General features: G+C 40.6%; 1 protein-coding gene across 3 annotated transcripts in view; it reads left to right on the forward strand.

Annotated features, from left to right (window-relative positions):
• The first annotated feature begins 2683 nt into the window (after positions 1 to 2683).
• Kdm3b (lysine demethylase 3B) overlaps positions 2684 to 13257 on the forward strand; it is a 78392-nt gene continuing 67818 nt past the window's right edge. For all 3 annotated transcript variants that reach the window (XM_026401288.2, XM_026401290.2, XM_026401289.2), the window contains exon 1: positions 2684 to 2934. In XM_026401288.2, coding sequence (XP_026257073.1) covers positions 2743 to 2934 — 192 coding nt within the window. In that variant the 5' untranslated portion in view covers positions 2684 to 2742. The remainder of the gene's footprint in view (positions 2935 to 13257) is intronic.

Genomic DNA, 13257 nt, shown 5'->3' on the forward strand with positions numbered 1-13257 from the left:
ATGTGTGTGAGTGAAATGTAGTAGCAAGAGCCCCGTAGCCTTTATCAGTGGTGGTGTTGACTAGCCAGGCAGCAAGAGTCAAGTTGCTTAGCCTATGTCCTTGTTTCCTGCTTCAAATTGGTGACACTCATCATTGAATACTGATGAAGTGCACATGACGACAGGATTGGCTTGACTACCTGGAGCCTTTGCAAAGGTGAAAATACACCTTAGAAAGTATGGGAGTTATCGAATTCCCTGGAAACAAAGGAGGGGCTTTGGAGGTGGGTTAGGACTGGGGCATGTGATTAAAAGTGGCTTAGTATTAATTTTTTCTTCCTTCAAAACTGTTGTTGAGCTAAAGTTTGAACATCTAAAATGATTCTGTCTCCCTTTTCTTTTGAATTTTATACTTGGATTTGTTTGTTTGTTTTTGGCAATGCTGGGGACTGAACCCAGGGCCTTGCACATGCTAGGCAAATGCTTTCCCACTGAGCTACATCCCAGCCCTATAATTGGGTTTTTCTACTGTTTATTTAATGTGAGGCCAAGTGTGATATCATTTTTCATTCCTGAAACCTCACTTGTGTAGAAAAGAATGTAAACTCCATGAGGGCGAGGGTTTTGTTTTATTCTGTTGTGTCTGCAACACTTTGGAAAGTTCTTGGCACATGAAAAGTGTCTGACATACTTGTTGAATGAATTTCCCCTTTGCCCTTCCCATCCCTGAGCTTAAGTACATTTCTGTCTCCATTGCTGTGAGAAACCAGCCTTAGAGATTGGGGCAGTAATTAAAGCTCCATATGGGAGAAAATCCCAGCAGTTAATTTTTTTTTTTAAGATTTATTTTTTAGTTGTAGTTGAACAGAGTACCTTTATTTATTTATTTTTATGTAGTGCTGAGGATCAAACACAGGGTGTCACACATGCTAGGTGAGAGCTAGACCCCTGAGCCACAACCCCAGCCCCAGCAGTTAATTTAAAAAAATTTTTTTTTTTTTTTTAGTTGTAGATGGACACAATACCTTTATTTAATTTGTTTTTATGTAGTGCTGAGAATCGAACCCAGTGCCTCACACATGCTAGGGCAAGCGCTCCACCACTGAGCTACAACTGCAGTCCTCCCCCCCCCCTTTTTTTTCCCTTTTTGTCTTGTTTTTGTTTTAGTTACTTTTGATAGAAAAGCTGCAAGGCAAAAAGGTCCTGTATGGATTCACCCTTGTTTTCCTCCTATGAACTACAATTTATGGTATGTGCTTTAAGTGGTGTCTCAGCCCCCAAAAAACATTCTCACGCCTGAGGTTGACTGTGGAGATGGAAGTTACAAGGATGGGGAGAGAATGTTTTCTTGGTGCTCTATAGGGATAGTTCTAGAATGAGTTTCCTAGATGATTTTTATTTATGTGTATATTTCTTGTCCCCCACCCCAGCCTTTGCTACAAGAAAAGTAGGTCAAGGGTATAGACAAGGTTATGGAGTGGATAAAATGGGATAGGCACAGAAGACTTCAAGAAAGAACCAGCTACTTCTCTTACCTGTCTGTAGGGCAAATTCATGAAATAAGCCACTTTTAGAGCCATAGTCATATCTTATTACTAGACCCTTTTTCTGGTTTGTATATACTCAAGTCTCTTCATCTATGAGATCATGGAACATGTTAGTCTGACATTTACCAATATTAAATAATTGAGGTTCCCCAGTGCATTGTGAAAACCAATTGGTCAAAAATTTCCACATCTTCCCTTCTCTACAGCCTCCCTTTCTAATCAGAAGAAATCAATATCCTATACCATGTATTAGATGAATTCAGTTAGGAGTTAGGGCCTTCAGCCCCACTACTTCCACGGTAAGATGAAATGCTACTGAATCAGGGAAGAGAACCCCTTTACTGCTGGTCTCTTTCCAATTCCCAAAAATTTTAGTTGAGAAACACCTACACTTAATAATACTGGCAGACTGGGAAGGGACAGAAGGGCCATAGGCTCAAGACAAAATACCAAGATGTTGGAGGCACATTGGTTTTCAACCAATGCAAAGAATTGCATTATCACATCCAATCAATATAGTATATGGGCTAACTGGAAAAGAACCAATGAAGTACTGGTACTATACAATGGGACATTATCATGTCATTGACCAATGAGAAGGAAGATATTGTGTACTATGGACCAATGAAGGGAACATTTCCTAAAAGATGACAGGGAGGGTAGCTTGTATTTTGAGAATAGGAAATCAATGGGGTATTAGGGACACTAACTTCTTAGCTGAAAACATTCACCTCCAGATACCTTGCCCTTCATCACCCCACCCCATTAAAAGTCTTTGGTATTTGAGGAGGGTAGCTAAAACCTTCTCAGACATGGTCAGATAGGGGACCCCCTGATGGAAGACTGGGACCAGGGATGGTGCTAAGGGGTACTGACGGACCCGCCCACTACCCCCAGAGCAGAACCTGCAATTCCCCTCCCGGCCGCAGGGGGCACTGCAGGCCCCGGGGAGGTTGGGGCGGAGCGCTGCGAGGGGCCCGGAGCTGCCGCCCCGCTCCGGAGCGCGGGGGGCGCTGTGCGGGCCCCGGGTTGCGGCTCCGCTCCCGGCCACGGGGGGCGCTGCGCAGCGCCGGTGGTTGGTGGTGGCTGTTGGGGGGGGTGGGGGGAGCGGCGGCCGCGGGTGGTGCGGAGGGAGGCCTTGCGGGCGGATCGGGCGCTCGGCTGCGAAGGTGGTGGGAGGCGGCGGGCGGGAGCGCAGGTCTGGCCGGCCCTGGCGATGGCGGACGCGGCGGCCTCCCCGGTGGGCAAGCGGCTGCTGCTTCTGTTCGCGGACACCGCGGCCTCAGCTTCAGCCTCGGCCCCCGCGGCGGCGGTGGCGAGCGGAGATCCGGGGCCTGCGCTGCGCACTCGGGCCTGGCGGGCCGGCACGGTGCGGGCCATGAGCGGGGCGGTGCCCCAGGACCTAGCGGTGAGTGGCGGTCGAGACGTGCACTCGAGGCCGGGGCTGCAGGGCCTGTGGGCGGCCTCCCCGGGGGCCTTTGTGAGGGGGCGGTGTGGTGGGGGTGACCCAGTTCCGCACCCCCGGATCTCCTTAGCGCCCCCCGCCGGCACTTCGGCACCCCGAGCTCTGGCCTGCATGGCTTCCGCGTCGGGGTGCGCGCCCCAGTTAACCCCCGGAGGGCGGCCTGGGTGCCAGGAGCTGCTGCTTTTAGCCGGCAGGCCCCGCCTCCTGAGCGACCCTTTGCTGGGCGTCCCCCCTCCCCCCCCCGCAACACGCCTTCCGAGCAGGCTCTCGAACCTTGGTGCCGGGTCCCCGCAGAGTTCGGCCGGTGCTGCCGCTTTCCCCTAGAAAACGCGGACCTGTAATCCCCAGGTTCTCCCGGGAGACCTGCGCCCTGTTCCCTTCCTCCCGGAGTCTCTAGTAGGGCGAGAAAGTGGGCAGTTGTAGGAAGGCAGTTTGAGCTGCTTGGGGCTTTTTTATCTGGCAGTTACTTCCTCGTCTGAGCCGTGCTGGGCCTGGCGCTCTTCAGAAAGACCAGCTCTCAGGACTGTTTAGAGCTCCCCTATCTTTGCGCTTCTGGGTGACAGGAGCTGCTGTTGTGGCTTTTTGATAAGTTTGAGATCTGACTTAGTCGAATGGGGCTGCAGGGTGGTGCTTTTTTGCTCCCAGCTTGTCTGTTTCCCCAACCTTGAGAGAGGTTTTGTTTTGAAACTTTGTCGGGGCTTGGCTGCTTTTGCACGCTTGCCTTCATGTATTTTGTGATTAAAGTTGTTCAGCAAAAAAACTTTGCCAGCATTGGGGACCATAATGTGTTAGTTTTGTTAATGTGGCGGCAAAATACTGTCTTTGAGTTTTAGTCAACCTCTATGGTTCCTCATTCTGATAGCGTAGCTCTAGCCTTCTCTGGTGAGATAAGGCTAAGAAAAATGGGGGCGGGGGATTTTTTGGAATGTAAAGGATCAACAAGCCGAATGTAAATGTTGATGAATTTCCTTCTGCAGACCTTTTCTTCGCTCTAAACGGGAACTCATTTTGTGAGAGTGGGAGTAATGTTTCTGATGTTTTTCTATTGATCAACAGTGTTAAACTGTCTTTTATTATGATACACAAGCTTTATGGGTAGTTTTGCTTAGGTTTTGATTCTGCTTCTTGAGTTCCCTTGCTTTGATTTTTTTCCATGCCCTATAAGAAAGGCTGGTAGGGCATTTATGAAGCTTTAGTGGGGCGAATTTGCAAAAAGATACCAGGAATATAAGGGAGAGGGGGATCCATGGTTAAGACAGGAATTTGGATATAAATTCTTCTGTGCTTTCTTTAGAAGGTGACTGGGATGGGGGAGAGGTATGCTTCTTAGATTCAGTAATTCACCCTGGTAAGCAAAACATACTTGAGTTCCACCCTTATGTGCATTCTTTGACCAGAGGCATCCTCAGCTCTCTTTTCAGTTGGGATTTTATTTTCTAATTCTTCCAATGGTTGTTTCCTCCATCAGTTGAATTGCTAATGAGCTCTGCACCTGAAATGGCTGCCCATTCACTTTGTTGTTTGCTGGGCTCCCTAAGGGCAGAGGTGTTTGAAGCTCACTGAGATGCTGGACAACATCTAAGCTAAATACTGAATAATTTTACCACTGGGCACGTGGAACTGGGTTATCAATCCGTATATAAAAAAGCAAGGTGTTCTTACAAACTGTTGAGTTCTTATATGAGGCCATGAATTTAGAAGCAAAGGCAAATTTGAGTTTTGCAAATATAGTTGTGCTTGTCTTGTACATATATCCAAGGGGTGTTAATGAGAAAACAGCCATAACAAAACTCAGCCTTTTTATTTTATTTTAACCAGCTTGCTACCCAAGAATTGCTGTTATGTTGAGGTCCTATTAATGACAGTGACTAATAGAGGATCAGAACTAGCAGTTTTGTTTTCCTTTTTCATTGAAATTTCCTTTGGACCCTGGGCATGTGGACCTTTCCAATTTGCACCACACTCTGTAGTAAACACAACTATCTTCCAATCACAAGTGTTCTTCCTGTACTCAAGGGTGGAGTTTGCAAGCAGCTACCTCACGATTGGACAGATTTTCTTTCAGTTATGTTTAAGATGTTTTCAGGCATGCTTGGTTTTGAGTAATACAAGGCAGGGCGCCCCCTGTTAAGGATGAGTAATTGAGGGTTGGATTGAAATGATTAAAAAACACACTTTTCAATTTTAATCTCCATTAATATCTTCTTCTAAATACTTTTTGATTCTAAAGTCATTCAAAATACTGATATATTTAAAGAAACCTTTATTGGGAAACAATACCAAAACCATGGGCTACCTTAAAATGTGATGTGAAAAAAGTTAATTCAGGATGCTGTTGGTTGGGTATTTTGTTGGTAATGTTCTTATAGGTGGCCCTCTTACCCATTAAATCTTTCCTGACAAATAACTATTAAGATTTTTAGCCAAAAATAGAAAAACACCCCCCACCCAGTGGAATAACAGCTTTGTTATTTAAATTAGGCCTTTTATGTTTAAAAAGAGAAAAGTCCTGTTGCAGAAATAAGTTTCATGGATTTTTATGCATTTATCCCTGGTTCTTCTCTAAACCAGTTGTCCAGTTTGTGTTTCTAAGTCATTTATTGATTGAGGTAAGTCATTTAGACCTTGGGATCTTCATGTGGGTAGGTACAATAGCTAAAACAGACAACAATCCCCCTCTCCCCCCCAAAAAAAAAACTCAAGAAAACAAAAAACATGGATTTTAATTTTTTTTTTAGTTGTAGTTGGACACAATACCTTTATTTTATTTATTTATTTTTATGTGGTGCTGAGGATCTAACCTAGGGCCTCATTAGGTGAGTGCTCTTCTGCTGAGCCACAACCCCAGCCCCTGAATTTTCCTTTTTGTTGATATAAAAACAAAACTTGCTATTTGCAAAGTGTTAAATGGTTATTCACATGAAAATTCATCAGTCTCCATCTCTATGCCCTCCTTTGCTAAAAAGGGTAAGTTATCTTTACTAGTCTTTATTAATACTTATACAAAATATGAAAACATCTGCATACAAAATATTGCTTTTTTTTTTCTTTTAAATGATACCTTCCTGTACCATATCTGCAGGCTGCTTTTTGTTTTTCCTTTCATTTTATTTTTTTTTTTAGTTGTTGATGAACCTATTTTTTATTTACTTATTTATATGTTGTGCTGAGAATCAAACCCAGTGCCTCACACATGCTAGGCAAGTGCTCTACCACTGAACCACAACCCCAGCCCTTGTTTTTTTTTTTTTTTTTAATATTTATTTTTTAGTTGTAGTGGTTAATACCTTTATTTTTTTATGTGGTGCTGAGGATTGAACCCAGGGCCTTGAATGCGCTAGGCGAGCACTCTACTGCTGGGCCACAACCCCAGCACCCCCAGCCCTTATTTTTCCTTCTTAATTTAACATTATACCATAGGTATTTATAGTGACATACTTTAACCATCACCCCCAAGTCCACCTACCCGCCCCCACCTCAGGAATCCAGGGCCTCTCAAGTGAGAGGAAAGTACTCTCTATACTGAGCAATGCCAAAAACATTTTTTGATAAGTCCTTAATTCCATAGAAAGGATGTACCATAACTTACTCATTCTTCCTTTTGGCAAACATTCAAGTTATTTAAAAGTTTTTTTGGGGCACTAAAAACAATAGTACCATTAATATACTTGTACATATAGCTTTAAGTGATCTAGGTTTCCTTTTGTATTTTGGATATCCACAATTGGGACTGTTAGGTTGAATATATGTGTTTTGATGTTGTTTTGCCTCTTTTGTTTTGTTTTCCTTTTGTAGTACTAGGTTTTGAACCCAGGTGCTCTATTCTACCACTGAGCTATGTCCCCAGTTCTTTTTTTTTTTTTTTTTTAATTTTTTAAAATTTTGAGATGAGCTCTCACTAAGTTGCTGAGGATAGAATTGAACTTGTGATCCTCCTGCCTCTGCCACCTGAAACACTGATATTACAGGTGTGTACTATTGTGCCTGGCCAAAAATGTCTTTTTCTTTTTTCTTTTCCTGTTGTGTGTCTCTGCACATGCACATGCATGCTCATGCACATTGTTAGGGATTAAACCAGGGCCTCCTGCATGTTGGGTAAGTACTCTACCATTGAGCTGTGCCTCCAGCCCTGTATTACAGGTTATTTTCCTACGCATAATAACATTTCAGCCTCACCAACAGCAAGTGTATATACTGTTTCCTTCACCGGTATCATCAGTCTTTTTCATTTTTGCCAGTCTGATAAGTGAAAATAGTATCTAGCATTTTCATGACTACTGTTTTTTTTCCCTCTGAGTATTAACCTTTTATGTTTCTTTTTTTTTCTATTTTTAAGCTATTTATGTGTATCTTTTGCCCATTTGAGAAAATGTAGATTGTCCTATCACTTTATCAGTTCTGGCATGGATTAAATTACCTATCTATAGAGTGTTATACTTATTTTGTCTCAGTTGTCTTTTGACTTTGTTTATCGGTTTCTTTTCATACAAAAGTCTTTTTCTTATGCCAGATTTTTTTATTTGTTCTTTTTAGAGATACATGACAGTAGAGTGTATTTTGACATATTATACATACATGGAGTGTACTGAGGATCCCATTGTTCTGGTGAAAATATAGTTCTTATTCATCAGAACAATATGCTTGGAAAGGACTTCTCCATGTTAAATTTTTATATTCTTTGTGTGTGTGGTGCTGGGGATTCAATCCAGGGCCTCTTGCATGCTAAGCAGGTGCTCTACCACTGAGTTATATTCCTGGCCCTTTTTACATTTTATTATATTGAGACAGTGCTTCACAAAGTTGCCCAGATTGGCCTTGGCCTTAAAAATCCCTCTGCCTCAGTCTTCGAAGTAGCTGGGATTACAGGCATGCACCAAAATGCCCATTTTAGAACTCTTCTTCAAATTTCCTAATAATTTCATTTATTTTTATCTTTGGATCTTTGATCCATCTGGAATCTTGTTTTAGTTGGCATGTGAAAAGGGGGATAACTTTTTTTATTCCTACTAAGTAACCAATTGTGTCAGCACTAGTTTTTATTAAATCTTTCTTGCTGTGTGGTAGAATTAAATGATGCTATAAGTGCAGCATCGATTTGTTTTGAATGTGTAACATAGATATCTAGAACTTGAAAGAGCAAGTGGAAGTATATCTGCCTTAATTTTTTATCCCTTAATCTTTCATCTCCATTTCAGAGGAAGGGGGACTCTAAAATATTCGTTTCCTTTGATTGGAGATAATGCAATAATTGTAGCAGTGTTCAGGCTAGTACTGTGTTACTTCTGTCTGGAAGTTTTCCAAGAGGAATGAAAGTGTATCTGCCTTATTTTTTTACATCAACCTTTCACTTTGTCTCAGGGTGTAGAATAGGTAGACTCCAAAATACCTGTCTACCTTGTTTCTAAGTAATGTAATTATAATCATATACCATATTTCTAGTGTACAATCCATTCTTTATTTTCTACCTATGTTCAAGCCTAGAATTTCAGACCTAATCGAAATGGAGTTTGTGGCTTTTAAAATGGTTATCTTTAAGTGTCCTTTTTTTTTTTTACCATTTCAAAAGTTAAATAAAAATATGAGTGCTATACAAGGCCTGGGGTTTGATTCCCCAGCCCCCCCCCATACACATACACACAAAAACATTTGATATCATGACATCTTATGCTGTTTTTTATGGCTTATAGAACTTTAAATAAAAATGATTGGACTTATTTGATGATAAGAATGTATACTATTCAATTGTCACTTCCTCTAAGCACATGTATCTTAACTCTATTTTTTTTTCTTAATTATTTTTGAGATAGATTCTCACTGTGTTGCCCAAGCTAGTCTCTGATCTACTAGGCTCAAGGGATCCCCCTGATTCAGTCTTTTGAGTAGCTGGGAGTATAGGGTGTGCTACCACGCCTGACAAAGTTCATTTAAAAAAAAATATGGTTTTTTTTTGTTGTTGTTAGACTGAACCCAGGGGAGCTTTACTAATGATCAACATCCCCAGCTTTTTTTTTTTTTTTTTACTTTGAGACAGGGTCTCACTAAGTTGCTGAGGTTGGCCTCAAACTTGGAAGTCTTCCTGCCTAAGCCTCCTAAGTTGCTAGCATTACAAGCATGTGTTCCCAGGTTTGGCTTTTATGTGTGGTTTTTAATAACTCATGTCTTTTTAATTTTTATTTTTTGGGGTGCTGGGGATTGAGCCCAGGGCTTTGTACCAACCACACACTCTACCACTGAAGTAGAGCCCCAGCCACTAAAAGCTCTATCTTAATTTCTGCATTCTTCTTCAGGGCTATACAGTATGTACACCAATGATCATACTATACATTGGTCATTTTGTCTTACATTCTCTTTTTACTACACAGTCAGGTTTTTCCTCTTAATTATCCATTTGTTTATAAGAACTTGCTTCACTAACTTCCCACCTGCCTACGGCTCATTCCCTAGTATACTACTTTTACTTGCTTGCTTCTCATTCTAAACTTTTCTGGTTGATTTTGTTTTTCCTCTGTAAACAAATGGTAGGTAAGAAACATGACATTTTCTGTTGGTGATTTTCTTAACAGCTGGGGTGGGTTCCTGTAGGCTTAGCTTCCTCAAGGCCTAGGGGACATAACACCTGTTGTTGCTTCTCAGTTTTCCATTGCTTTTGACAGATTGGTTTTTTGTTTTTCATTTTTTAAGTTGTAGATGGACCTTTATTTTGTTTATTTATTTTTATGTGGTGCTGAGACATGAACCCAGTGCCTCACACATACAAGGCAAGAGCTCTACCGCTGAGCCACAATCCCAGCCCCTGGATTGGTGATTTTTAAACCCTCCCAAATCTGCCATCCACCCTTACTGCCAAAATATAAAAAATGTGCCTGGTTGGTTGGTTGGTTGGTTATTTCTTTATTTATTGATACTGGGGATTGAACCCAGGGACACTTAATCACTGAGCTACATCGCCAGCCCTTTTTTAAAATTTTGAGACAGGATCTCACTAAGTTTCTGAGACTAGCCTGGAATTTACCATCCTCCTGCCTCAATCTTCCAGGATGCTAGGATTATAAGCGTGCAACACCATGTCCAGCTCTTCCTAAGTTTTTAGCAGTGACTTTCTACTGCTGGTTGTTTAGGTGTGACTTCTCTCAATTTTGCAAGAGCAGAAACTCCTTTGTGTGTGTGTGTGTGTGTGTGTGTGTGTGTGTGTGTCTGTGTGGAAGTAATAAGGCTCTAGGGGACAGACTCACTAACCAAACCCTCTGGAGGCTAAATAAAAAATCCATATGCAGAGTTATTAATTTTCAGTGGGAGATATATCTATACAGAGACCTGCATGAGAGCTCACACCTGTTCTACTCGAGACAAATTATAGATAAGAAGTATCCTTGGTGTGCAAAGAGTCAGGGGAGGGAAAATTGGGTGTGGCAAAAAGAATATTTATAGCAGCAGCCCTAATTTGGTGATTCTCCACTTTCCTAGTACTTTTGGGCTTCCATTGCTTTACCATTTGGTTTTAATGTTGTCATCCACTGAAATCCCATGAAGAGGAAGAAACCCTGCCCATCCTTCCAGTCTGTCCATTTTAGGAGCTGCTGCCTCTATAAAGTCTTTCTGAGTCCTCACCATATTGGTTTTATTCTTTGCTCCTTTAGCACACTTTTGGATTATTATTTTAGTTTTTATTGTTGTAGCTGTATAGCAAGAGAAATAGCTTGCTTATCTCTTATATAGATTGAAAGTTCCTGGAAGACAGAGAACACCTGAATTTTTCTATTACTATTTTATAAGGCCTTCTCTGACCACCCTATCTAAAAAAATAAAATATTTAGAAGTCTATATTCAGTTTACATTCACTTCTGATTTTTTATAGAATTCTACACCATGGCCCTGAAAATAAGGTATTTGTAATTAGTCCTTTTTTTTTCTTTTACATATTTTTATCAATATATAGACTTAGCAACTAATTTTGTCTTGGTGTTATTGGATCAGGTTTGGGACTCCAACCCAAGCTACATTGTCTCTTGTTTTTTGTGATTTACATCTGGATTGTTTTCTTAGATTGGAAGCATTTGATATTTTATATTTCTGATTCTAAAGTAATACCTGCCTATTATACAAAATGTATAAGTCTTTTCTTTTTTAACTTTATTTCTTTATGTGGTGCTGAGGATTGAACCAACCCAGTACCTTATACATGCTAGGCAAACACTCTACCACTAAGCCACAACCCCAGACCCACAAAGGGTAGAAATCATTTTAACAATATTATGAAGAAAGGGGGAAAAAAAAAAAAACTAGACCCTGTAGTCTCACAACCTATTAGGAACTACTGTTTATATTTTGATATATGATCTAATCTTATTTCTGAAGTCCTTGGTGAAGGCTCCATCCCATGTGATTCCAATAGACCATGCTTTGCAACCTTTCCCAGTATGACTGGTAATCAAAAAAACAGCAGAGATGAAAGGCAAGAAAAGAGTTTTTAAGCTGTGTGGCTGCACCTGAGGTTTTATAGAAAAAGGGAAGAAAGGCAAGTTTGGGGGGCTTGAATGCCTGAAGCATTTATATTGATGGTATAATTGGTTGTTCTTGTTATTCCTGGTCTGATTGATCTTTCTCATCAATGCTTGATGGGGTAATTTGATTTGCATCCTGGGATGATTGCTCCTCAGGGGTGCAGACTCATTTTAGGGTGATCTGTTTCTGGGAGGCTTGCTGTAGCTTGGGGATGGTTTCTATTCCTCGTTTTATAGGTGCTTATCAACAAGACTATAATTCCTGGAATCCAAGGTGTAACTGTAGAAGAAAGGGCCTCAGAAGGAAAAAAGTATAAAAGGCAAATGGAGTTAGAAAAGGACAAAATGGAGTTGGTTAGGTCAGTGACTAGGTCTTCCTTCAATCTTTTTTTTTTTTAATTTTAGAAAAAATATAGTTGAATTCATACTGCATTTTATTAAAGAGAGATTTTTTAAAGTATTTTTATTTTTCGGTGGACACAACATCTTTATTTATTTTTTTATGTGGTGCTGAGGATTGAACCCAGCGCCCCGTGCATGCCAGGCGAGCACCCTACAGCTTGAGCCACATCCCCAGCCTCTCATACTGCATTTTTTAATTTAGATATTTGCTTTTCATTTAATGTGGCAATTATTTTTATTATCAAAAACTTAGTTTATGGTGATTTTAACTTTCTTGGTGTTTTTCTCAATTTTTCACAAATATTATATTGCTTTCATGAAAGTAAAACAATAAATGCTCTGTAAGAATATCTTATGGCTTCAGGCATGGTGGTGCACACCTGTAATTCCAGCAACTTGGGAGGCTAAAGCAGGATGATCACAAATTGGAGGCCAGTCTCAGTAAACTGGTGAAATCCTGTTTAAAAAAAAAAAAAACATAAAAAAGAGTCTAGTGATGTAATTCAGTGGTAAAACGCCCCTGGGTTCAATCCCCAGTACCGAAAAATATATCTTGTGGCTGAGCATAGTGGATACTCAGGATTCTAAGGCAGGATAATGCTAGTGCTCAGAAATTCAAGGCCAGCCCATTGCAACGTACGACATTCGAAAAAGCAAAAAACAAAAATCTTATGAATGTATTTTTTGGCTCAGTGATTTAACTTTCTCTTTCATTAAATATTGAAGTTATTTCAGATTTTAGGCTTTATTAATTAGGTGATGATGAATGTTTTTGTGAGTAAGGTCTTTTTATGGATTATTTCATAGAATTATTTTTTAAGTTATACCAATTTATATCCTTACTAATACTGTCAATTTGTTTAAGGAATGAGTATTTTTATCAGGGGCCTATGTTCTGCTAGGCATTTAACAGCTTTATTTATGTAATCCCTATAGACATCTTTAGAGGTCCTTATTGTCTCTATTTATAGGCAAAGGAGGTGAGGCTCAAAGAGTCTAATGTAGCCAGGTCCTGCTGGCACACAGCTGTAATCCCAGCTGCTCAGGAGGCTGAGGCAGGAGGATCACAAGTTCACAGCCAGCCTCAGCAATTTAGTGAGGCCCTAACCCTAACTTGGCAAGATCCTGTTTCAAAATAAAAAGGACTGGGGATGTGGCTCAGTGCTTAAGCACCCCTGGATTCAATCCCCAGTACCAAAAAAAAAAAAAAAAAAGCTAATGTAACTTACTTTAGGTTACACAGGTAATGGAGGAGTTGAGATGTAAATCCAGATCTTTATGATTCCACAGCCTCTAAATCACTATACATGTTTGAATTTTTATTCAGATTATCACTACTATACCTAGCTACTTTACTTTTAAT

This window comes from Urocitellus parryii, chromosome 1 (assembly GCF_045843805.1).
Source record: "Urocitellus parryii isolate mUroPar1 chromosome 1, mUroPar1.hap1, whole genome shotgun sequence".
NCBI classification, from domain to species: domain Eukaryota; kingdom Metazoa; phylum Chordata; class Mammalia; order Rodentia; family Sciuridae; genus Urocitellus; species Urocitellus parryii.